Source organism: Strigops habroptila, chromosome 2 (assembly GCF_004027225.2).
Source record: "Strigops habroptila isolate Jane chromosome 2, bStrHab1.2.pri, whole genome shotgun sequence".
Lineage (NCBI taxonomy): Eukaryota > Metazoa > Chordata > Aves > Psittaciformes > Psittacidae > Strigops > Strigops habroptila.
Genome location: NC_044278.2, coordinates 62,442,094 through 62,468,543, shown reverse-complemented (window position 1 = coordinate 62,468,543; position 26,450 = coordinate 62,442,094). Strand labels below are relative to the sequence as shown.

General features: G+C 41.0%; 1 protein-coding gene across 10 annotated transcripts in view; it reads left to right on the top strand.

Moving 5' to 3' along the window:
* Positions 1-251: 251 nt before the first annotated feature.
* The window catches only part of TFDP1 (transcription factor Dp-1), a 44,270-nt gene continuing 18,071 nt past the window's right edge, over positions 252-26,450 (top strand). For 2 of the 10 annotated variants that reach the window (XM_030473911.1, XM_030473891.1), the window contains exons 1-4: positions 1,641-1,726; positions 1,892-1,976; positions 9,028-9,110; positions 15,302-15,368. In XM_030473911.1, coding sequence (XP_030329771.1) covers positions 9,075-9,110; positions 15,302-15,368 — 103 coding nt within the window. In that variant the 5' untranslated portion in view covers positions 1,641-1,726; positions 1,892-1,976; positions 9,028-9,074. Of the gene's footprint in view, positions 377-837; positions 1,093-1,640; positions 1,727-1,765; positions 1,977-9,027; positions 9,111-15,301; positions 15,369-26,450 lie in introns of those variants that run through there. The other 8 variants (XM_030473966.1, XM_030473931.1, XM_030473901.1 and 5 more) reach the window with 7 other exon arrangements.

Genomic DNA, 26,450 nt, shown 5'->3' with positions numbered 1-26,450 from the left:
CGAGGGCGGCTTGGGCTCAGCTCCTCAGCCCAGCCCGGCCCTGCCCTGCCCAGCGCGGCGCGTCCCTGCCCGCGGCGGCGGGGCCGAGGCGGGGAGCCCCGTGTCCCGCAGCGATAAGCGACACGGCGGCGCCGGGCGCCTTCCCGCCCTTTGGCAGCGCGGCTCCGCAGGCCGAAGAGCGATCTCGCGCCGATGCTTCCCGCGCGCCCGCGCCGCAGGGCGGGGAGTCGGAAGGCGCGAAACCCCCGCGCATGCTCCGTGCGCCCCGCGGAGCGGGCTGGGCGGTAGGCTTAGCCGCTCCGCGTGTGCCCGTGCAAGGCACGCTACACCCCGTGACGTCAGCGCGCAGCGTCACGCCGGGGGGACGCACAAAAGTGTAAGTTTCAATTTTTTTTTTTCCTAATTCCCCCCCCCCCCCGTTTGCAGGGAAAAAAAAAATGAAAATAAATAAATAAATAAATAAAAAAATAAAAAAATAAGAGAGAGGGAAGAGCGGCAGGTCCGCGCGCTCGGCCCGCGGAGGGGCTCCCCCCCCCACTGCCCCTTTGCGCCCCCCCCCCGTGCAGCCCCTCGGTGGCGGGGGCGCGGGCTGGGCCGGCGGCAGCGGGCAGGTGTGCGGGGCCGCGAGCGGGCGGGCCGGGTGTGCGTATGTGTGTGTTGGGGAGGGGGGGTACGGCGGGTGGCTGGCCGGGAGCCCGCCAAGCTGGCGACCGGCGGGGGCAGAGGCGGGCTGGGAAGTGACAGCCCGCCCGCCGCCGGCGGAGACCCCCCTCCCCCCGCCCCTTCCCCTCGCCCCGGAGCGCGGGGAAGGGGGGCGGACCCAGCCGGCTCCCCCCCGCTCTCCGTCTCTGTTCCCCCGCCCGAGCTGCCGTTGGGGCCGTTGGTCTCCCTCCTCCCCTGCCCCCTCCCGCCGGGCTCGCCAGGCCCGCGCGCGCCGCCGCACATGTGCAGTTGGGCGCCTCCGCAGCGGCAGCAGCAGCGGCAGCAGCGCGGCGGCGGGCGGGGGGTGCTGCTCCCGCTCCGCGCTCTGGGTCCCTGTCTGCGGGCGGCGGCGGGGGATGGAGCCGGCGCTCTCCGCCTTCGGCCGCTCAGGTGCGGGCAGCCTGGTCCGGCCTGCGGCAGGAGGAGGATGGGGAACACTGGGGGGGGGGTGGGATGGGGTTGTGGAGGAGGAGGAAGGGGGATGCTGCCGCCGGTTATGCGAGGAGGATGGGGACGGGGTGGACCGCGCGCCCCCTCCCCTCCCCCTACCGCTGGCCGTGCCGCCCGGCGCGCGGGCGCGTCCCCCCTTCCTCGTGCCCCCGCCGCCTCTGAGGCGATTAGCGCGGCCCCTTGCTGCCGGGGCGGGGGGAGGCGGCGCGGGGCTTAGGGCTTCGCCCGGGCGGTGAGGCCCTGGTCGGGGGGCGCGGGGTGCCCGGGGCGCGCGGTGGTGGCAGCTGCCAGCTTCTGCCGTGGCCCGGCCGCCTGCGAGGAGGAGGAGGAAGAAGAGGAGAGGGGGGGGTTGCAAGGCCCCGAGGGGGAGCTGGCCCCTGGGGCCTACTTGTGCCTGCTGCTGGAAATGGGGGTGGGGACGAGGAGGAGGAGGCCGAGGGAGGGATCGCTTCCCCCCGCCGCGCCCCGCGCTGCGGTGTGGTAAGGGGTGCAGCTGGACAGGGACCCCGCTGGGGTCGGGTCCCCGCCGGGCTCAGCCCCGCTGTCGGGGAAGGAGGATTTCCCACACGTGATCGTGAGGTGGGGGGGCCTTAGGGGATGAATTGGCGATGACAGGAAACTTTTTCCGCTTTAAAACCGGTTATTTGAACACCGAATTGTATTTGGCAGTAGTCAATAATTGTAAAAACTTTCCCTCCTTTCATTTTTACAGCTGATGTTGTCTTTACTTGTTTTCCAGAAAATAGCACCATTGTCTCTGTGTCCTGCAGCCGTCAAGATTTTAAGAGGACTGATTTCTAGTCTTTGGTAACATGGCAAAAGATGTAAGTATGTTTGTGGCACATCATAGGTAGAAGCATAGCTCATGAAGTATCTTTGTTTCTGTTAACAAAAGCAAGCGAGGTCATGCTTTATAATAGCTGGCATTAATGAATATATGAAACTGTACGTTGCACATCAAGCCTAGGCTGTGTTTTCCTGTAGATGTAAAAGCATAAACCAGCTTCAGATCTGCAGCCGTTTTTTCAGAGTAATTAATCTTAAGAATTCATGATGTTCATAAAAGCACTTGGGCTGTTGGTGTCATGTGCATTCATACTGAACGCTAAAACAACTTGTTTTTCAATTGATTTAATAAAACCCCAGCAAGTACTGCTCAGATGACACGTTTCTCAGTGATTACTGTAGTCAACCTGCATTGCCTTTCTCGAATTCAGGGAGGCATCATATATTCAAGGGAGTGGAGATGGTTCAGTCTCCGTAAGTGTTCATTGTTTATCTACCGAAAGATGCTAGTTAGCGTCTGTGAAAACAGGCTTTGGGGACTTCATCATGGACTTCCATTACCATTGATATTAAGGTTAGTGGGTCTCATGCTGTAGCCTACCTCGTGAACTGTGTTTGCTCTTTACCCTTTCTAATACTTCTAAAAAAACGTTTAAACGGGTTCTGCCTTCAAGATGTAATTCATTGTTAATACCTAATATAACGGGGCTTTCACATTTCCTTATTGAAAATAAGATACTACTCCCTATTCAAATTAGAATGTATATCCCCTTCAAAAAAAAAAAAAAAAAACAACCCTAAAAAAAATAAGAGCACATAAGCTAAGGAAAAGTGACACAATTCAAATTCTTAGCCAGCAGGTTATGATCTAGTATGACTGTGTTAGCTTTCAGATAGCGAGCCCTTCCATGAAACAGCGCTTAGTTTAACAAATTAATCTTGTAGAGAATTTTAGTAGTTCAGAAGCAATTGAAAAACATCGTAATGCGCAGAGAAGCAACCAGAAATGCGTAGTTGCTCAGAGCTTGCCTGGAAGAGATAAGGGTGGCCAAGTACGTTGCAGATAGCAGAGTTTAGGGAATGAAAGGCCATATAAGCGGGAAGAAAATAAAAGGGGAATGCTAAACTAGATGAAATTGAAACAGTTCAAATTAATTGAGATACTCAAGTGCAGTTGTTAATATAAGCTTTTGGGAGAGAAATCAACTAAGTGAAGAAGTACTAGCACCTGAATACAGATGAATATCCTGGGAGGCCTAGGGGAGCAGAATGAGAATAAGACATTTAAGAACAAGCCTCATTTTTGAAAGATGCAGCTTATTCTAGAAAAGGGAATTGTTAAGGGAGGAGTGGCATATATGATAATAAACTTCAGAAACGGAAGAAGATGCTACAGATAAGAAAAGAAAATGTTTTCAGTGTCTTTACTACAAGAATTAATCAGCTGAATCTGGAAAAACGAAAATCTAGGTCAGGTTTTAGGTAAAATTTTAAGTGTACTTGAGCACCCGATGAGGGTAGCTAGAAAGGGTATGCAATCTTAGGTGAAGGATTGTCTAACCTGTTCTTAAAAACCTCTATACATACTTAATCCTGCCTCAGGGAGGAAAGGTGAACTGCTTAGCTTTTTGCAGACTATTACATACCCACCATTACATGATTTCTAAAACGTGTACCGAACGCTGGGAAATGTTAAATTTCCAGGTCTGATTATGGGTCCTATTAAGTTCGGTTTAATGCTGGAAAATAGAGATGCTAATTAGTATAACTTTTTCAGAAGGGAAGAGAATTATTCCCATATTTTTTATCCAAAATCCAAGTTCTTTTCCAAGCTAAATGGTGGCATTAATCATGGTAGGGACAGTATCGCTAAATTTCTGGGTACTGAATCTTTGAAGACCTGCACCACCATTTAAGCATTCTGACATGGAAACATGGCTGTGATGAATGGCTTGTGGTTCTGCCATGTCACCTATCAAATGCACTAACTGAGATGTAGTGGTGAAGAAGATGGCATAGTTGATGACTGCCCCCACCCCTTCCTTCCCTTTTTCTCAGCAGAGCTCAGATGGCTAAACTGTGGTAAGGACCGTGCTGCTACGATGCTAAGTCTGGGTTTCAGGTGGCATTTACATGGCCAAGCATGCTTCAGCGTGCTCCAGCCTGGGAACACAGGCTCGATGCATGTCCTGCTCTCGTGCTCCAGGGGCCAGTGCTTGCTCTGGCATGGATGCAGCGGGCAGCTCTGCAGAAGAGGAGGGTGTGGATCCAGGGCGCCAGGAGAGAACATGCTCCTCCTTAACCCCTCCTCCCACTTGCCACAGGAGAGAGCACTTTTCCTTTCGTTGCTCTCTTCCAGGTCTTCTTCTGACACCTCTTTAGAAAAACTGTAATTTGAGAAGACCTCTTTGAAAAGTCAAATACTTGTAAAAGTTTGCAGACTAAGACTTTACTGGATAACCAAACAAACAGGGAGCATGATGGAGAATACCAGTAAACTCAAATGTTTTTATAAAGGATTAAATAATTACAAAGGTACAGATTAGATAAGACGGCAAGATAATGCTCATCAGCTATTTGACCCAAGTCTAAATTCTGTTACATATTACTTTAAAATGTATCCCTCTAATGCTTTTCAGAGTGTACAATAAAAAGAAATACGCAACAAAGCATTAATTATTTTTTTTTTGCAAAATACTTCCATTTCCTCAGCAGTGGTCAGGAAGCTATTGGGGGTGGGGGGAAAGATACCTTCGTACGGAGCACCTTAATTAGGAGCCTGGTGGTGGAGTTTTAAGAGCATAATCACAAGTAATTTTATAGCAGAGTAAGTTGAAAAGTAATAATGGAAAAAAAAATACTAGCTGGTGAAGGTTAACGTATCTGTGGGTATATAAATTTATTTTTTAAAAAGCTTTTGTATAAAGTGTAGGGGTCCTGGAATGCCATAAACGTAAAGGGGGGAAAAAGAGGGGCAAACTAATTTTCCATTGCAGTCTGGTAATAGCAGTAAGCATAGCCATTTTTTAGTTTTATGCAAATGATCATTGTGTGGAGCTGAGAAGCAATTCTAGCAGAATCTGGCTGGTTGGCCATGGAATATCACATTCAGTTCAGAAGATCTTTATTACTAGGAAGACGACCTTTTGTGGAATTTAAAGAAACAATGGGAAAAAACACATGTGGGCAAGAGAACACCAATTACAGTATCTCAAGGACTTGTGTGCCTTGGGAGTGGGATCATTCTATTGCTTGTCAGAGGCTGAATGACAAATGAAGTTGAGGTCAGTAGAGTTTGGTACAGTTTGACACGTACATTTGCACTGTGTGGGAAGTTTCTTGGTCTGAGACAGAGGTGGTCATCGCATGCAGACAATCTCCAGAAACTCCATCTTAGCCATCCTCTTTCCAGTTAGTCAGTGTCATTTGCTAAGACTTTGCTGAGTCTACTGTAAACTTTTTCGCTGCTTACAGATGTGGCACCTTCCAGGCAGGAGCTGGAGGAGCTAGATGTATGCACCGAGGTCCTCAGCTGACTTTTGCTGCTCACTGGATTCATGGGATCAATAGTTCGGTGGGGAGTGGAGTTCTCTAGGTGGAACGGTGACCTGTCCATCCTTGGCATGCTTAAAATTAGGCAGGAGGCAGCATCAAAAGAAGGAGCAGGAATTACCACAGCAAGGAAGTAAATTTGGTAACTTCCTTTTCTGTCTTTCAAATCCCAGTGTAAGACAGAGGAATACTTGCTGGCCACTCTTGTATTCTGTTACATATTGAGAATTATCAGTAAATTAAGACAGCAGATACTTTTTAGTATCAATGGTTAACATACTTTCCATCACTAAATTAACAGTTCCTGTAGTGTAGCTGAAGATCCAACTTGTGCTGTAACTCTATTTCTCCTTGGGTACTTCTGTTGCAAATGAACTGTTGAGGCCTCTCAAGCAGTCATAAAGGAGAAGCTTGTGCGTCTTTTCTTTAAGACCCACTGTTTAAGTAGGAGAGAAGAAGCAGGAGTCACTTGCAGGAACTGGGTCTGTTAGAGGGGATAGTCCAATGCATGGTGTTACTGTGAGTACTGAGGAGAAAGGGGCTAGACAAAAGGAATGAGTAGGGTTCCTTCTGATCTCAATAATTGCATATATCAAAATAGGTAAATCATATAAACAAAATACTCTCTATAGTAGCAGTTGCTTATGATTGTTTCAATTGTTCACCATTGTTGCATGGACTGTTTCCAGTCATTTAAGAAAAATACAGTTGTTCATGAAGAACATGCAGTTGAAAAACTAATTTGGTGTTTCATTAACTTCTTAAACTGACATACCACTGTTAGCCTTCAGAATTTCTCACAGACTAAAATAGCTTTCTCGAGAGCTGTTCTTCTGGAAAGCTCATGCACTGTAGTGTTTCATAGGTTGCTGACCATGGCGCTGGCTTTTGAACCGCTCATTCTAAAACTAGATTATAATTATTTTTTTAATTATGTTTTACTCTACTGGTGTCTTTTACTTGAATTACTTTATGAAGGACTTTTCATCTCTAGGTTGCGTAAAACTTACTTTATCTCTTCAGTATTTCCTGGTGCTTTTATTGTCTTACTGAGCAGCAGCTACGGTGCAGGTATCTAACTTTGCAAAGAAAGCACTGTGCACATGTGTAAATCTAAGGGATACCATGTAAGAAGTTCTGCCTGCACAAAGTTCAGCACCTGATTTAACATTACTGTTTAAGAGGTCTAGAGATACAGCGATTAACATTGATGTGTTATTTTAATTGAGTATTCAGAGTACATTTGGGTATGTAGTTCAATCCAATTACATTATTTTACAGTATTAATAAATATTTCACTCAAAGAATATTCAAAACCCCACAGCAAATTAATTTCTTACCACAACTTTACTGGATAGGTCTGCTAAATTTGGGGGAAGATCTGTGCTGCTGTATGTTAATTTTGCCAGAACACCACAAAAGTTGTACTTAATAGCTTTCATGTCGTGCTTCTACATCAATCTAGAGCAAGTCTTTGTGGTCTGAAAAAGTTACATTTGGGATGGATTTAAAAAAAAGCCTAATGGAAGTAGGAAAAAGATGTATTTTGGATCTCTTTTACATGATGCACTTTCAAAGCCTAGAAAGTATTGAAATCTTCAGAACGTTTTTCAGACTTTTCTTAAAATACCAGCATGTGTTTCTCCTTTTATGTTTGTTTTTGGTTATGTACGGGGAATTTCAGTGAGGCAGACTAGAGGAGTTAAGTCTTTAGTGAATCTCAAGTGAATCACCTTTTTTGATACCATTTTAGTTCAGTGACTTCTCAGTAGCTTGATATATTTCTATTTGCCCTTAGTGAGTTCTGAAGCGTTCAGAATTTTGCAAACTGAAGATCAAATATGATGAAATTAGGTCTTCTGAAAAGGCATCTCGGTCTGGGATTTTGAATGTTTTTAAAATTTTAAAACATGCTTTTTCAAAGAAGGCAGAAGGGAAGTGATCTTTAAGCTTTTTACATCCCAATTACACAATAATAGTTTCCCCTTTTTTTCGTTTTGTATTTATAAGTCAGAAAATAGCAACTCAGAAGTTGGCCTTTCACCTTGCCAGTTTATTTGTGTAAATAAAGCATTTTCTTGTAGCCTTCAAGTGTTTTAACAACTTTATCAATTGTATGTGTCAGCTAATGACAGTATAAATATGTATTTGTAGCGTTACTGGGTAGATACACCGTGCTGTCAACTTAACACGCTAAACAAAAATGCAGCTTTTAAAAGTTAAGTTACACTAGGGATCACTTACTTTAGTGTTTGCCTGGATATCATTTAATGGAAATTTATTGTGGCTAATTAGAAGTGGGAGGAAAAATGGGCCAATCTTTGCTAAACATCTCTCTGTTGAAGTGGTTCTCAGACAGATAGCAGACAACTTGGTTTTAAAGGTTGTCATTGGTCCATATCCCCAGAAATGCTTCTAGCTACTTGTCTTGTGTTGCGTTACATTTGCGAAGCGTCCCAGTATTGCGTTAACGGTTACACAGCCTTGCTTGAAAATGACATTGTGGGCTCCTGTAGCTTTATAATAGGCTGATAAGGAGGTTGGTGAGGCAAATCACATTGGAACGAGTCCTTTTTAACAACAATTCGTTGATTTCAGCTGTGGTTCGCATGCTGTTGAACACATGACTGTAAAGATTTGATTTGGCTGGAAAAATAGAAGTCTATTAATGTCAAGTCTAGAACGGCACAAGGTGCTTGCTGTGGAAGTGGCTGCTGGTGGTATCTCTTTACGTATGAGTATTTGGTCCAGGAGGACACTAACGATGACTTTTATTTTCTGGTTAGTTTTTGTGGTAAAGTGGCAAACCAGTGTTTTGATCATACTCACCCTAGGAATCTTGTATTCATAGAATCATAGAACCATAGAATAGTTAGTGTTGGAAAGGACCTTAAGATCATCTAGTTCTAACCCCCCTGCCATGGGCAGGGACACCTTGCACTAAACCATGTCGCCCAAGGCTCTGTCCAGCCTGGCCTTGAACACTGCCAAGGATGGAGCATCCACAAGCTCCCTGGGCAACCCATTCCAGTGCTTCACCACCCTCACTGTAAAGAACTTCTTCCTTTTATCTAATCTAAACTTCCCCTGTTTAAGTTTGAACCCATTACCCCTTGTCCTACCACTACAGTCCCTAAGGAAGAGTCCCTCCCCAGCATCCATGTAGGCCCCCTTCAGATACTGGGAGGCTGCTCTGAGGTCTCCACGCAGCCTTCTCTTCTCCAGGCTGAACAGCCCCAACTCTCTCAGCCTGTCTTCATACGGGAGGTGCTCCAGCCTCCTGATCATCCTCGTGGCCCCGCTCTGGACTTGCTCCAACTTTGCTTCGCTATTACAGCTTCACCCTTAGATTTGGGGGTGCGTGCTTTAAATTTTGCAACATTTGTATCATTTGGGCAATTGAATTACTCTAAGAAACAACACAGTATAATGACTTTAACTCCAGTGGTGTTTTCGATCTGTGCTACTGCTTAGACTGAACCCCTATTTGACTTATCTTCAAAATGAATTCTTCATTTAATTTTTGCTGAATTCTAGATGTGCTGCTCTGTGCGTTCAGAAAGAACAGCCAAGAAAGCTAATGAATGGTCTTGATACATTCTGCAGTAAGGAGACCTCAGGTGTCATTCTTTGTACACTCAGTGTCCAGCTTATGTGTAGAATCAGTGGAGCCTATATTCAGACCAAAGATTGATGTGTTTAACTGAGATACTAATCTGTATTTAGTTTTTACCTTTGCAGTTCTGCGTGATCCGAACTTTAATATCTAATGCTTTTACTAGCCCTTGCTGGTTAAGGTGCTAATAATTCAAATATACTTTTCGGAAAGCTCATTTCTATGGTACAGCTCATTGCTGATTGGCTGACAAAACACTTAATCTTGAAGGTGGTGCCGTCAACTGAGGATGTGGTACGAACTGTGTTTCAGAAGGCGGCTACTGAGACTCAGTAAAGTAATACATCTGAGAATTTTGCAGGATCAAACTTCTATAGCCTGATTATAAAAGTTCTTTTATATTTCTTCATACAGTAAAGAGTAGTTCTTACTGACTTCATTTGCAAAATTGAATTAACATGTTTTAAATTTAAGAACTTTGTTTCATTCCCTGCAATCCTCGACTTCCTATTTTAATTGCCTTTTAATTTCTGTGAAAAATTAATTCGGTGTCCCGTAAAAATAGTTTCCTGCAGTTACATGATGATTCATTTCCAGATTATGTTTGCTTTGGTCCCTGAATGAGAATCCAATGGGAAAGATGGTGCATTATCATCTTGTTACAAATGGCGTGTGGTTGTGTTTTTCCTGAACCCAGGACAGGCTGAAAGAAGAATTAAAGTTGCTTAAGGAGCATTACTTGTGATTATAAGCTTTTCTTCCCTTTGTAGTTGTGCTCATTTTCCATTGTGTGTGTTTGTTGCTTCCTAATATTAAAATAAGGCAAAAAAACCAAAGCAAAACAAAAAGAACCCAACATTGTCAGTGAAGTGGCACATAGCAAAATTGCATGGCATAGGGCCTTTACATTTGTTGCCTGCTCTTAGGCAGCAAAATGAGTAGAGGTTGTCATTGTGTACCGATCGTGTACTGATTGAATTAGGTGCAGTTTGCACAAGTGGGTGGTTGTTGGCTAATAGGCTTTGCAAACACCTGTAGACAGGAGAAGCATACTCCTGATGCCTTTGATGACCTCTGGGAGGATATGTACTCTTAACAGGAATACTTTTCCTTTCCAATTCCTCTATTTTCTGTTTCTGTCTTTACTGTTTGTTTCGTGATATGTTTTTAAGTTCTCAGTCTGAGTCCCAGCTTATTTATCGTTTCAGTCATAGTTTAGAATAGATTGTATTTGTCTTCCCAATTCCCATGTTCTTCCCTTCTCATCAAAGGATCTGCTCTACCTCTATTAAAGCTTTCTTGCAGGTTCTCATCAGTTCTGTTGCTTGTACTTTTTCAGTGACTCCCAGTTTCTCTACCTCAGCTCTTAATCTGCCTAGCTCACTTTCTGTTTCTTTCCTAGACAGTCCCCAGCTTGTCTGTTTTTCTGTCTATCCCATTCTGACTCCCATTCTCTAACCGTTATTGTATATGTTGGCACCAGCATCTCTTGTTTTGTTGTTGAGCCCAGTGCTGTACTTCAGTCTAGAGGGCTTCATCTTCTGTTAGCAGATTTCTATTCTGAGAAGTACCATTTGGCAAATACCTCTGTTTCCATTTCTCTTTACCCATTTTGCTCTTCTTTCAGCTCTTTTTCATGTAGCATACTTAGAACGGGCTTGTTACCTAAAAGCAAGATAGAAGAGGTATTCTGTGGCATAAAAGCACCCTTCTGTTCCTCATATTTACTTAGAGTAGTGGGGGGGACCTTCCTCTCCTAAATGTAATAGACTTATCATGTGTACGTGTCCAGTCTTGTTTTAGTCAAGCTTCTTGGTCATGCTTTTATAGGTTACTTGTCCTTCAGTCCAAATTCAGCCTGAATCTTTTCTGTTTAATCTAAAAGTTTAGTGAATAATTTAACATCAATGTTTATTAAGAAATGGGGTTAAAAGTCTGGAAAGCTGTGGAAGAAACTTTTGTCGTAAGGGTGTTGAGTTTCTAGTGCATAACTTCTGGCTTGTTAGTAAGATACTAAATTATTCTACGATAGTCTGCACTAAGGGACTTATTAAGTAAGTGAAATTCTCAGCAAATTTTGTTTCAGATTAACTTCAGTCCCAACAAAAAGATATTTTCCAATTCACTGACTTTAAGGCTAAGGGCACTTTTAGTGCTTTTCACATTTTCCTTGTAAACAAAACAAAAATAGACTTTCCAGCCCTTAGTCCCCTGACTGCCAGCCAAAGCTAACTTCAGTTGAAGTTTTGATATGTTTAGCCCATCAGTTGATTTCTTTTTTTTAGAAGTTCTGAATGATGTGATGAGCCAAAGCCCAGGTAATAGTTGGGGTCTCCATTCCAGCGTAGTTTCCACAGCTAAAATTACCAGATTTACTCATTTGTCCAGTGGTCTTTAACCTTATTCCTCTGAGCTGTGGAAAGGAGATCTTAAGTTACGACATTTTAGAATCTATGTTGAGTGTCAAGATTTTTTAAACAATTTTTTTAAATTGCTGATTTTGTTGTCATGTGACAAGGATAAAGGGTGTATCTGTTGCCAGTTTAGGATATTAGGAGCTTCTTTATGTAGCTATGGAGAAGTATACCTAGCCAGCCACAGTGTCTCTTTGAAGAGGAAAGCAGTACTAAATTGTGAAGTTGCATGCACTTAATAAGCTTTCAGAATTGAATATCAAGAGCATGATATTATTTCAAGCAACCCTAGTGTTATCATCAAAGGAAGTAATGCATCTTGAAATTGAGAATCATGGAAAGATAAGAAGAAAATGTGGAATAATAATAATAAAAAAAAACATTATCAGGTGAAAAAAAATAAAGTACCTTGTAACAAGTAGCTTGATAAGGTCTGAAAGTTATGTTTATTTTCCCATCAGAAAAAAGAATTTCCTTGATGTCTAAACCCTCCTTGGCAGAAGGTCACTTTTCCATTGGGGAAAAGCAGATACTTCTTGCTGGTGTGTTTGTTTTTGTTGTTGGGGGTGTGTTGTTTTTGGGGAGGGGGTTTGGGTTGTGTGGGGGGGGGCGGGGTTTGTTTGGTTTTTGTTTGGGTGTTGTCCCTCCCATTGTGAATCTGTGACGGAGATATACCTTCTGGGAGCTATGGTCACATTTTCCTCTATTTTCTTTCTTTTCTGTCTTTCTTTTGGGCACTGCACTATGCTACATAGGTTACGGGGGAGTAATGTTGGTCTCCCGTCCCAAATAACCTGCTTGAAAAAATGGTGGGAATTTATTTGAAATACACAGAAATATTTTTTCTGGTATTTCCATTTTCGAAGAAAGACATCAGAATTTCATAGCGGATGGAAGTTTTGCTTTTTGGTTTTTCTCCCACCAAAAGCTTATATCTGTGACTGAGAAGACTCAAAACTAGTGGTAAATTTTGATAACCTTAGAATTACATAATGTATCTAGAAGGGTGAAGAGCATGCTGAGACTAGAATAACAGAATTTTCACTAGAAATCAGTTTTCATTATCAATAATAGCAGCTGGGGGTGCTATTTGCTGTGGGATTTGGTCATATTCTTTCCAAATAGTTCTCTTGGAGTCTTTCCTAGGCATACTCCTGCGAATAAGTTGAATATTTACCAGCCATTTTAAGTGCTAGAGCTGAACCTTTACTAAGACAGTGGTATGGAAAGGTGGTGCAATGTTACTACTGTTCTCTTTATCAGTGTTGCGGTTCCTCAGGTGATTTTTCTTGGTTTTCAGTGATCACTGTTGTCTGATTTTTCCCGAGTTGTATTCCTTTATTGATTAAATGCAGTGTTTCTCCCAATGTTCTCCATTTTTATCGGTTTGTCAGTGACTTGCGTAATTTCAGTCACACAATAGCATGGTCCAGGACATGTAGCACTAACCTGACCCTTTGTAATGCCTGGTTAGCTTGTGATTTTTGGAGTTGATACTGTTTTGGCTAATATTTATCAGTGTATATTTTAATTAGGTAGAAGAAAACTTCAAGCTTGTAAATTTATTTGATACAGGGTATAGTGGTTGGATGAATACTTAAGGATAAAATGAATTAATATAAATGGTTATTTTTGAGACCATAATAGTTAACAAAAATAGGAAGGGACCAATAAGTAACCAATTACTGAACTGCCTGATTTGTAATTGCTGAAATAATATTTTGTGTTTAATTCTTGAGTTTGCTGAATATCACAGCTTAAATATTTGGCTTTGGATTATCATTGTAACTGATGTGTGAGCTTGATGCAAGTTTGCTTTTGTATATTAAACTGATGAATGGATTTAATAATTCAGAATTATTAAATTCGTGTGCTTCTGAAATGAAAGACATTACAGATTAAAACAGCCATTTTATTCATGGTCCACCGATCACAAACTCAATATATTAAATGTCTTTCCAGTCTCATTGCTATCTTCTTGATTTTCATGGAAAAGAGAATTTGCAGGAATACGTGAGTACCAGCCGCCTCTTTCTGTTGTTGAATAGAAACTGAAGGACTGCATTTAAAGAAATTAAGGCAATGAGACTGCACTTCCTGTGCGGTTTAAACACCCCTGTTGTGAAATTGAGGTAGAGTGGGAGTATAATGTAACACTCGAAAATTCATCCTTGTACAGCCATTGGGTTCCAGTGCTCTGGAATGTCATATTGCCATATAGTGTAGCTCTAGTAACATCTTTGTAGGTCTAGTAACATCTTTGTACATGATACCAATTCATGCTGATGAGTATTAGCTTCTTTCTCTGAAAGTGTCTGATGTAGTCTGTTGCCCTTCTGAATTATGTAGTAAGTGTGATGAAGAATTAAGCTTATAAAAAGCTCTGGTGCCTGAAGTAGGGCAGTAGAACTGTCATTTCTTCAAGTGGACCTTTGCATCCCTACTGTGGGCAAGATGGAGAACAGGCAGTGTTTGTGTACTGGTAAATTCTTGCAGTCAGCTTAAAAAAGGTGCTTATTTGATACTTGCAGGGGCAGGGAGGGAGAATTAGGAGAATGGAGGGCAGAACTGCCACAGGCTCTTCATTCTGCCCATCAGTTCTGCTGTCTCCTCACTTATGTTTTCTATGTACCAGACCCTCGCCACTGCCATGCTGTTACAGGCCACTGCTCTTTATGCTTCCATTAGCAAAATTTATCTTCTGCTCACTTCCCAGCCTGTCCTCAAGGCTCAGTCATCTTTTTCTCCCGTCTCCCCTTTCTTTCACCAAGGACAGAAAGTTTCCTGTTTTGTGAAGTTCCCTGTCTTAAGAAATCATTGCTGTCGTGCACCTGGCAAATAACAGCACCACAGCATCCTCTAGTGGCTCGCTTGGTTTGCTGAGCTGCTGGCAAAACATGACGAGGGCTTTTCAGGTAGGCTTTGAAGGGAAAAGCTTTGCTGCTCACTGACACCAAACCACTTAATAGTCTCTTGAAGAATGGCAGACTTGGCAGCCTACAAAAATACCAGCTGTGCACAAAATGTGGCTGGGGACTTTTCAGCCTCTGTAACACCACATGCTAAATTATAGTTAAGTACAAGTGTTAACTTTCTTGCTGTTCTTTCTAAATGGAAACAGTCTGTATGTCCTGTGTTCATTATTTTTTTCAGAAGTGTTTTGTCTGGAGATGCCATGGAATTACTGCATCAAGTACTTAATGTTACTAATAAATATTTTCTATCCAAAACTTGTTTTTAAAAATAACTTGTACTGTGATCTTTCTCAAAGGATGTTGATTACTTTATAAACTTGTGTGTTATCCTATAGCTCTTCCAGTTAAGGGCTCAGTGTGTTTCTTCTTTATGCCTTTTTTCTGATTAAAATGGCTTAAGGTGCTCTCTACCACCTCTACTGTTTTTGCTATAATGTTTTTAACTTCTATGATAGGTAAATAGTATCTGCACAGAGAATGGTGTTGTCACAGATGTCAGTGATTCTAATTAGAAGGGTGTTCATCTGCCTGTTAAAACAGTGCATGTACACTGTAAGAACTTAGGACAAAATAGCAAAGTAGGTATAAACTGATTTTTTGCTTGCTTTTTAAGAGTATGGTATTTATAAAATCACGATTTAAAAATTTTGGCAAATACTATGCCACAAACAATACCATTACATAGTGTCAGTTCTGTGACAAAATATGAGTGGTAGCAGCAGAGACTTCTGGTATGTTATCTTCCATCTTTAACAGTAAAGGGTATCTCTGTTTCTAAGTTTAATAAAAGTTACTTTCTTTAACAGGCTGGACTAATTGAAGCCAATGGAGAGCTTAAGGTGTTTATAGACCAAAACCTAAGTCCTGGAAAAGGTAAGAACACGATTTTTAGTAGGACTCTCCATTTTGTGATTTTTAGTTGTTAACGCTTATTACTGGCCTGAATTGTTTAAATTTAGCATAGTTTTTGTAAAGCTTTTCTAAGTTACATCACATAATCAGCAGGCAGACTGTAGATTTTCTTTTTTTGTGGTTTATCATTGTCTTTAAACTGTGTGAAGTTCAGTGGTGGTTTGTCATCCTATGTGTGATCTCATTAGTGTAGTTTGGGTTTAAGTGTAAAGGCCAGGATGGTCTAAAACATGCTTTGGCTCTATGTTCTAGCAAATGGGAGAAATGCAGGAGTGTAGAAGTTTAAAATGGGTTGTGACAGTTTTTATGATAGTGCATCCACATTAGTGCAAGCCTATCTGAAAAAATATTTTGAACAGAACTGTTTTGGACTTGCAGATAATGGCTGTGCACGCGTGATAGTGTAATGTAATCAAGCAGTTTAATTAAACACAGGCAATAAACTTGAATTTGATATTTAAGCTCAAAAACTAAGAGTGTCTGAACACTTGGGGAGTTAGGAGCTGCGCTTTGCAGTTAGCATAGTGAGGGGGAAAAACAGAAGCACTGCTGAGTTCCAGTTGCCTGCAGTTCTGGACAGCTATGTCATATAACCTCTTCTTTAAACTGATGATGCTATACATGAAGATTAGATTTTTGTTCCCTGTATTCTTGTGGGAAAGCTGTTCTTGGGAAGGCTGTTCTGTAATGAGACTGTAGAAACATTCTCTGATTTCCAGTTAAGTATATTCTTACCAGTTTGTGCATTTTGCTGGTGGCAGTGTTATTTTTTTCACCTGAACAGTTTTCTCCAGTATGTTTACGTATTCTTTACAAATAACAATAGGGTATCTGAAGAGTTTTTAGTTTGACAGGTCAACTAGCCACTGTTTCGTAGATTCCTCATCACATAAGTTCTTTTTGTCCTCTGTATTTTCATTATCATCACTCCTTGAACCTGCTCAATGGCTTTCATTAACCTTCCTGAATGCAAGTGATCAGATAGTATATACAACTCCCAAGTGAAGCATCAAACCTATTTATACAGAGGTATCAGTAATGTTTTTTATGCAATGCCATGTTTGGTTCCCAGGCACCTCACAATACATTTTGGTGAAATGGCTGTTTTCCTTTGTTGTTCCTTCCAAATTACAGTAGTCTGGTTTATTCTTTTGCATGGCAGATGGTATGCTTTGATAGGCTGTACCAAGAAGGGTAAAATTCAATAGGACAGAGTCACCTACTTCTTGTCTGATGTTCTCATAATCCTCACTGTTGACAAATCTATTGACTTCATGCATTGTTGGTTTATGATAGTACTCTCAGATTAACCTGTAATCCAGTACGGATGATGTCCATTAGTGTCATCACTCTAGCCTTTTATATACCATTTCAGGAAACCCATTTAAGCACTTACTTTCACAATCTGCAGAATTTACGGTTTCTGTTACCACCAGTTTAACTTGACAGTTTTTCTAGTTACATCAAGTATTTGATTGGAATCTCACTAGGTTCTCTCTGTGACATTCCCTGGTCTAAAATACACATTGCTTCACAGAAGTGAGCTGTCTCACTAATCTGCCATGATCTGCTTTTGATGAAGAAGGCACTAAGGGTTGAATAAGTGACACTTATTAACTGGTTCACATGTATGTTCATTGACCCAGTCTCATACACCTGAACAAAAAAAGTGTGCTGGTAGATATCTGTTCCTTAACAGCTATACCATTTTCCCTGCCCCTGTGGGCAGTAAAACCTATGTTTTTGTCAAGGCAGGTACTTAGAGAACATTTTACACATGTGTCTCTGGCTAGACCTTGTTACAGTCAGAAGGGAGGTAGTCAAAACAGGTAGTGCAGTCTAGACAGCAAGAATTGTAAATGTTAATGTTCCATTGTCACGTAGGTCTTTAAGTAGAACTGGGCAAAGTAAAGGCCATTTTGTTGTTTGTAGAATTTCTAAAATAAATTCAGGGGAATAATACTGGCTTGCAACTCCTCCAGTTTGAGAGTCATTGAAGCTCTATTCTCAGTGTAAACCAGCATGAATAATATAAGTAAACTAAGCTATCCTCATTGAATTTCTGCACCTCATTGCTTTTGAGGGACTCTTTTAAAGTTAATGATCAGCAACAAAATCTTGAAAAGAAACAACTGTTTCTCTTGGCTTGATCATTTTATGTTTCTTGCCTCTAAATTGTCTGTGTTTTATATGCAGGCTCTGTAGTCTTAATCAGAGCTTAAAATAACTACTATTTTGTCACTAAAGTATTCAGATACATACGAGACTTTATTCATTAAAGTAGTACTCATTTTCTGTTGCCACTCTATAATTTTTAGGGGGGTTGTGTAGTCTTTAAATGTTGGAATTTTGAATGTAACTACTATACACAAAATTAGTACGTACTCTCTAAAAGTAGCTGTCTACATTCCATACCATTGTATGAAAAAGTTCAGTCCTCAGCTGTCTTGCTAAGTTTGTGCAGAATTTCTCTTCATTTCACAAGTAATAGGATTCAGTCCACAAGAATATATTTTAAAAAACCCAAACAAACAAACACAAAACCCAAATGCAACATAAGCTTTCTGCAGGGTAGCAGAAGTGTATCCGGTGTACTACTTACGATAAGCTAAAGGAGGTCATGAAATAATCTTTCTATTCTTATCTGGTGGTCATCATTAAAAGTGGGAGGGTTTTTGTTGTTGTTTGTTTGTTCTTCCCCTTTGGCTTTTTATTTTTTAAAAGGAAACAGTCTTTTCTGGAAATTGCAAGTCAATCACAAGGAGAGTTTGAGAACAGATCACATCAAATCTCCCTACTGTCAGATGAGTGGTTTGCTTAGTCCAATCTGCTGCCCCCAAAAACAGTAATAGGGCAGGCTCTTTGGGGAGAGTGCAGGAGCTTGGCTACTTTTTGAAGTTCATTCTCCTTATGCTCTCATAGCACTCAGGGTGTCATTGGATTAGTAATATCAGAGGGTGCATTCCACCATCTTTTCGAATAGTCCAGTTTTGAACGACTTAGCAAATTCAGAATGCAACCTCAACAAGAAACTTAAGACTTGATTTAGTTTGCACATGTTGCCAGCCAGATGTGAAAGGAGGATGAGCTCAGCTGTCAGAGACATAAAGGGCTTAGGGGGGTGGTAGAGGACAAAAAATAGCTTGTCTGCTGGGTCATAAGGACATGCTTGCATAAACATGGTTTGGGAGAAAGAGAGCAGAATATTTTTCCTGAAATGGTTCTTCAGCTCTTAATCAAAGTTTTGTAAGGTGTACCACAGGATGAAGTGGTAGGTATATAAATCAGCTCTGAAAGATAAGCAAAGGTTTACTATTCTGACAAAAACAGCTTATTATGCAACAATTCTTACAGCCTGAACAGCTTTGCTGCAGCGTTTTCAGAATAGCCTGCGAATGGACTTCTGTAAATTTTTGATTTGCACTGGCAAAAGTCTGGGGAGCTGTGAATAGCTTATTTTCAGACTGAGCTTTGTTAGGGTGTGTAGCAGTTGTTTCTTAGATGAATGATGGAAAGGGGACATCACTCGTCTTGCTCAGCAGTTAAACTGAACAGTTATGCTGAACAACTTCTTGCTCAAAAAGGCCTAAAGCTGTAGAATCTGGGAGAGAGAGGGTTTGTTAGGGAATTACCTCTCTGTGCAAGTTCTATCCTACATTCATTCCCTGATTATCTGCTCATATGCACTGTCAGAAACAGGTTACCAACCTAAACAGCCTTTTTACTTCAGCTAGTGGAGACTTGCTTCAGTCCAATTCATTTTGGAGAGACTGGTCTCCACTATGAACTCTAAATTAGGATTTTTGTTTTAAAGTAGAGACTGAATTAATTTGTTTTAAGAGGAGAAAATAGTAAAAAAAAAAAACCAACCCACAAAACCAACCAACAAAAAAACCCAAACAAGCAAACCAAACCCAATAAAAACAAAGAAATAAAATCGAAACAAAACACTTGTCATTTATAGTGTATGTAGTTTTGAGTAAATTGGTCATGGACATAAAATAGTGTTCTAGAAAATGCTCCAAAATTGTCCATCTTTGAAAACATCTTGAGTGTGGAATAAGAGGTATCAGTCTGTATATGGTAGAAAAGAGCTGCAATCTTGTGCGTCCTCTAGTGCTTTTTCAACCTCCAGAAGAGGTTGAGTGTGGATTAATTTTGAAGATTATTCAGAAAGAAAATTTAGATCTGTCATGCCGCTAGGTGGCATTATTGGTATGTAACCAGCGAATATTTGTAAAAGGTGTCTTTAGCTCCTATCACCTTTTACACTTTAAGGTAAGGTTTCATATTGTATGGGCATAAAGAACTTTAGTTTTATTTTCATTGCAGATTATGTAACTGAAAAAAATTAAGTGAAATGTGTAAATTTTAAAGGTTAAACTCTCACATTTCAACACTGCCTAGCTGTAAGATTGTCTTGTTCTTTTTATTTATATGACAAGGAACTTCTGCAATGTAATTTTACTGTTAATTTGATTTGCAAGATCAAACTCTTTCTGAGTTTTGGCAGTGTCTGCAATTTTTCTTCTAGAAGTAGAGAGCTATTTCAGAGGAAGTGATTCGTGCTTTAGCAAATATATATATGCCTGAACGTTGGTTATAAAACGCCTGTGTATTATTGCAGCTGAGGTAAATCCAATTATTATTATTATCGAAAGTCAAGCTCTGGAAAGAAAACTGTTGCTGCAAGTAGGAACAATATTTTGGAAAGTCTAAAAAGACTTTTAAAAGTCTAAAGGTAGACCCCACAGTTTATTTCGACACAGACTTGGAAGGACGGGTTTGTAATAGCCAAAGTATTAGTAGTTGTATCTAAGGATGGTACGAATCACCTAAAAGTTTGAGTTGATGTAAGAAATTACTTAAGACCTTAGTAGTACTAGGCACTGGGGAAGATTGATGTCTTTGTAAAAAGTGCTCAAAATTGCTGTATAAGCGTTTTTGCTGTCTTGGCAGGATAGTGTGATATGTTTAATGAGCAGAGGTATTTTTATTTGATTTGGCACACAGAGACAATCCTCTGCTGCTGATACAGCTTATGGTAGGTTGATACCCTCAGAAAAAGAGTTCAGTGTTTTCTGAAAATTAGTATACAACTAACCATTAAGTATCTGTGGTGTTTGCAAGAGAGATGTTAAAAATGGCAACTTCTCAGGAGTGCCACCTGAGGGGTCAGCTCCTGGGATATAATTGTCACCTCTGTCTTCTTTCCCACATCATCTAATTACACTCTTTATACATATTCTGTGTAAATATGTAATCTAGTAATCTAAAACTAGTCAGGTTGATGCTTTTGTGTTAAGAAATGATTTTATTTGAAGGTGATGTGGACTGGATAAAAGGCATTTTAAATGACACCTTTAAACTAATGTTTTTATTCTAGCTCCATCCTCAAGTCTCCTCTTGCACGGGGAAGAGAGCAGTGGTTCGGGCTCAGTGATTTAGGGTAGATTTTGTAAAGCAGAATGCACTGAAAATACTGTAAACAGTCCTAGAGGGAACTACTTAACATTTGATTTCTATTTAATTTGTATCTAGTGTTGGGATTAAATGACATCGTTGTCAAGCATTGTGCTGGTCACTGTATTGAGACAGGTTAATGAGTTTGAGACTTTAGTACACCATTTCCTGCTGTCAGATTGCTTTGACGTAGAGAAAGAGGTGGAAGCTTGACCCATTAATTCATACAGATAACTTTTCTTGTTTTGGTGTTGATATGGTGCCTTGTAGTTCTAGGATGTTTCTTTTAAACATGCCTTTGTTAACTCTTGTTCAACGGTACTTGCGTAGATGAGGTGGGGACTTCTCTCCAGCTACGTGGTTGTGTCCTGATGGCTGTAACAGCCTTCTGTAGCTCTGAAGTTCTTACTTTCTGTGCATTATTTCCCATCTTGAATATAGATGACATGCTGAGCTCTGCTTCACCACCGTTCAAACACAGGTGCACAATCTCTGAAATGAGATAGAGAATGAATCCGGTTTTGGACAGCAGTGAAGACTTGGAGCCTTCCAGAGATTCTTCCAATTAGCAAACAGAAGAAAAAATCCACCTTCAGAAGACTGACAAAACTGAATCGATAACATTTTTCAGATAATTCTCATAGCTTCTGTGTAATCTTATATCAACATTTGCATCTGAAGCAGTGCAGATACTCTGGCTTTATAGAAATTCTTTTTTTTTAATTCCCAAAACTAAAGAATGTAGTATTCCAGATGGCACATCCCAGAAGTGATGATCACTATGGAATCTAGAGTCTGTGTCACTTCCTTAGATTTCTTGTTCATGGAAAGTCTCACTGGTCTTTTTGGTTTCCCAAAAGAGACCCATTGGCTCTTCAACTGATACGCCCTTAGTTATGAGTTCTATCAAGTTATTGATAGCAGTGTTATCTTTTTGAGAGTGTAACTCTCGTTTGACTTGTACTGTGACAAGCTGAGAGCTGAATAGCTGTCATTAAGCTACATTCCAACTGCTCTGTTAAAACCAGCAATGTCAAAGCTCGTTATGAAATTAAGACAAAAACTTGTAGAGTTCGTAAGAGTGGTTCTAAGCAGTTGTACTGCAAAATGGCATCTACAAGGTCAATTTTCTTGAGACTTTTCTTAAAGTAACCTTTTGCTTAACTCCTAACTGTTGATCATGTAGAATATTTACTTACAGATTTGTCTGCTGGACAGAGTTTGGTTGAGACTGTTGCAGGGGACAGTAGGAATTACTTTGCATTCTGACAAACCACTCTCTTATTCTGTACATTCTTTGTGAGGTTATGATAATTCAGGAAGTGCTTGCAAAATTACCTGCTTATCAATTCCAGTTCTCCCCCATACTATATTGCTTCTATGCTAGAAGACAGACTGACAAGACTTAGTTTGTTAGACTTCATTATGAGGAAGCAGACTTGTTCTGTTGACTGCTGTGTCCTTTGTAAATAAAGAAAACATGAAGACAGATCACATCAGAAGGTGGTACAGCACGTAGAACGGATGGCATTCCTGCTTCTGAAGCAAGAAATACCTCGGTTCATCCTCTTTGATCTGAAATGGCAAATTCAGAGCTGCTGCTGTTCCGTGAACTGGAGCTCTTGCAGAGATCTACTGCTTTATCTGTAGAGGGCACTCCTTTCGCTACTTTTAGATGTGCTGTGTCTTCCTGTGGCATCTCAGGCTATTTAAAATGTTCGTAGTTGGCTGTATCACCAGTTCTCTTTACCGCTAAAACTCTGCAAAGGATTCTGTCTTTTTGGTAAAAATGATTTATTTCTATATGCAAGCAAAGGCCCAGTTCAGAAGTCCTCCCCTAAATGCAGCCAGTAACCAAAAGCTATTTGCTGCACCCTGTATGAAGAGAGCACTTACATGGAACAGTTTGTAGACAGATAAATAACAGGTTTTGTTAAAGGGTGCTGCTCCTTCTGCTGTGCAAGTGTTACTCTGCATTACTCCTTGATCCCATCTGTATCATTATCTTCTGTTTGGAAGCATTCTGGAACTTCATGTTGATTGAGTTCTATTTCCCCGTAGGTCTAATGATAGCTTATAAGTTACTAAGAGTAATCTTCCAAACTGGTGATGTTTGGGAGCCTGAGAATTTAAGTAGTAGTTATATCCTTCTGTATAAATGTATTTTGTGCTTTATTTGGCCTTTTCCCCTGTTTTTTGAGGTCTTTAGAATGGGGTGGAGGTGGTGGTGGTGGGAAGACTTGCGAAAATTAGCAATATTAATTATGCTTTTGTTTTGAAAAGGAAGAGTAGTCAAAAAAGAGCCAGCAAAGCTGTTTGCAAACTTGTGGTTTTAATTTTTCCATGCTGTTACACACACCATATGCTGGCCACAAAGTACAGGGTTGTTTGGATTGCAGTGATTGCTGTTAGAGTCATTAACAAATAATTAGTAAAATTCCTTTGAGAAACTGAGCTGTCAGTCACTTGCAAAGCGAAGTTAATAAAATAACCAAGCAGCAAAGCCACGCTCACAAAACCGCTCTGAAACCAGAGCATTGTGAGCTGTTGGTGAAAGTGCATACGAGAAAAAGATTTGCAGATGAGGTAAATGAGAAAACAGTAGGATGCATTTGGGCAGAGGCAAATTGAAAACACCCCCTGGAAAAATAAAACAGTAAAAAACACCCAAAACACCACAGCCCTCCCCCACCCCACCCCTGCCAAAAAAAAAGCCAAAACTCAAACCCCCAAAACCCACCACCAAACCCCCTCAATTTTGTCTTTCCTCCCCCCCCCCCCGTTAAGCAGTTACACTCTTTCCTATTTAGAATGATACCTTTTACAGCCTGACTTCGACTTTGCTTCGAACTGCGAATTGTGTTACTGTTCTTCCAGTTACATTTGTCTTTCCTTGCCAGTCAGTTTGTGCCGCAGACAGGCGTGCATTGCACTGCGTTGCATGCAGACATGCGTTTCTGTATGCAGCCGATTGGTTCAGGTACATGATTAACTCTGGCACAGCACCACAGGAAATGTTAATGTAGCTTGAAGCAGCATAGTGTGTAGTCTTCCCTTCACAGAGATTCAATACAGCTGTTTGTGTTGACAGAATGAAATGAATAAGGAGGTTGGAAGCCATCTAATCTAACCTTACAATCAAACCAGGGCCAACTTCAAAGCACAAAGTCTTCAGTAGTTGAATTTTTTCCATATATCTCCAGGGAACCTCCCAGACATCCTGCTGCTGTGCTTTACCCTTCTCATTGTGACTTTTTTCCTCATATGTGTTTGGAATTTGCTGTGCAACAACTTGTGACTGTTCTCTCTTTTCCTTTTGTTGTGTGCTCTGTCATCTCTGTAACCCTCCATTTTACAGTTGAAGGCAGTGATGAGAGTCTCACAAATAACACCCCGGTCCTTTTCTGCACATTGAACCCTGATGTCTGCTGTTGCATGGAGTCACAGGTGCAAAATTTCTGCATTTGTTGACTTCATGAAAGATTTTAAGAAACAACATGATAGCATAAAGAATTACTTTATTCTTAAACACAGCAGAAGAACAAAGTCTCTGAGTGAATCTGAAGAGTCAATAGGTGGTCAAGATGGTTATGGAGAGTCTCATGGCAATACTGTTCTGTATGAAGTTGTCCTACTTGAAGTGCTGCTAGAAGTTGTTGTCTTAGGAAGAACTTCATAATGTGAATGTTTGTAAATCATCATGGCCAGAGAATTATCTTACCTGTGAATTCTTCAAGGGCCTAGGATTGATAGTTCTGTGCTGCTAACTCAGTGTATGTATAATTCATGTAGTACCAGAAGGATAGAAAGCCACATTTCCCGCACCAGTTTCTGAAGGGCTCGCGTAACTGCAGATGAGTAAGTGAAACTTCAGTTAGGCAGATTGGTTGAGCACGTAACAGAGGAGTAAGATATATGGACAAACTTGATAATGGCCAGCCATTAACAGGGCTTTTCTAGAGGGAGGGGAAAAAGAAATTTACGAAGTTAATGTCTTTTCAAAGTCATGCTTTGAAAGAGTCAACAACCATGTGGATAAGGGTTATCTAATCAGTGCCATGTCCTTGGATTTCTTAAAAATAAAAACAAAAACCCCTTGGCTATCAAGGTCCTTAATCAGCCTGTTAAAGAAACTAAGGTGTCAGAATGGGACAGTCCTCCCATGGGTTAGTAACTGGTGGAAACCAAACTAGATACAAGAAGTGCCCCAAGTGGAGCTGTTAGTACTCTAGAAGATCTTGAAGTCATGGTAGGATGTGTTATTCAAATGTTGTGTCGGTGTTTAGTGGGGAACAAGCACATTGAATTCTGAGAATTGTTTGGAGTTCTACAACAACATATGGCATTCCTTTGTCATGAACAATGTGTCCATCCCTGTCCTCTGCAAAAATAAATCTCAGAAGGTAGGAGAACTAGAAAGTGTATGGGCAACAAGAACTGTAAGAGGTAAGGAGAGGTGATCAAATAAATGAGGTGTCTTAACACTGGAAAGCACAACTCTGATTTTATACTGGAAATAGAATCTTCAGATTGTTTTGATGTTTTTAAAGCAGTGAGGAGGAGATAAAAACAGACATGTTGACCTCCAGGAAGCTGAGAAGATACACAAGCACTAATAGCCAAGGTAGTTTATATTGCTTTGGTGTGTTCTGCAGAGAGGAAGAACACACACAAAGCAGGCTGTGCTAGTGTTGGGTGTACTTGAAGGGACAGGAAGGAATAAGAGACTTCTATTACCAACTAGATAGCTGCTGACTTTCTGAAAGAGCACTGGAAAGTTGGTTAATAATGGAAGAATACAGGCTGCTGCGTGCAGGTTTGGGGACTGAGAACAGGTTCTCGTGTGAAGCTATTAGTTTGATATGGTATAGTAATAGCAGCTAAGAAGTACAAGCCTTTTGGAAAGCAAGGGCTTAAACAAGGTTGGAGTTGTCTCAACTCTCTGTGGACTGCCTGAATGCGTAAGAGGGATGGTAGGCATGAAGGAGTCATTAGGGCCCTTCCTGTGATAGAACTGTCGTAAAAATGTTTGTTTGTTGCTTCTGTATTGTATAACAGGGAAAAGGAAGTGGAATGGGAGTTGCGCCAAGCCCTTCTGGCCCCATTGGCCCCTTTAAAAGTGATGTGAGGGAAAGAACTGCTGAGCTCTGCCCTGACAACCACATGACAGATGTGTCCAGTATTTTAAGACTTGTTTGTCCCATTATTCTTTTTCTGCAGTCAGTCTTTGTTGCTTCTTTTCTTTGTTTAGTTTTGTTTTTAAACTGGCATGGAGCATCCAATTGCTGGATACCTGGCTTGGTATTTGGTAGTTGAATTTTTGTTTTACATGGCTTACCTATTGATGCTCATTGTGGATAGCTTATGAACAGAGAGAGAGCAGCTTTCCCTGCAGGGTTGGTCTGCTGTGTTGCATGTATTTTGCTTGAAGACTCTTGTTCTGTAATTCCCTCTTTCAGCTTGGAGGGAACACTTAGAGGAAAGGTGGGAATAGTCTCTTGGAAAGGCTTGTGCTGGCCAAATTTTATCTCCTGGAGACCAGCATGTCTCAGAAGGGTATGTCCTATGCTGGGACATTGG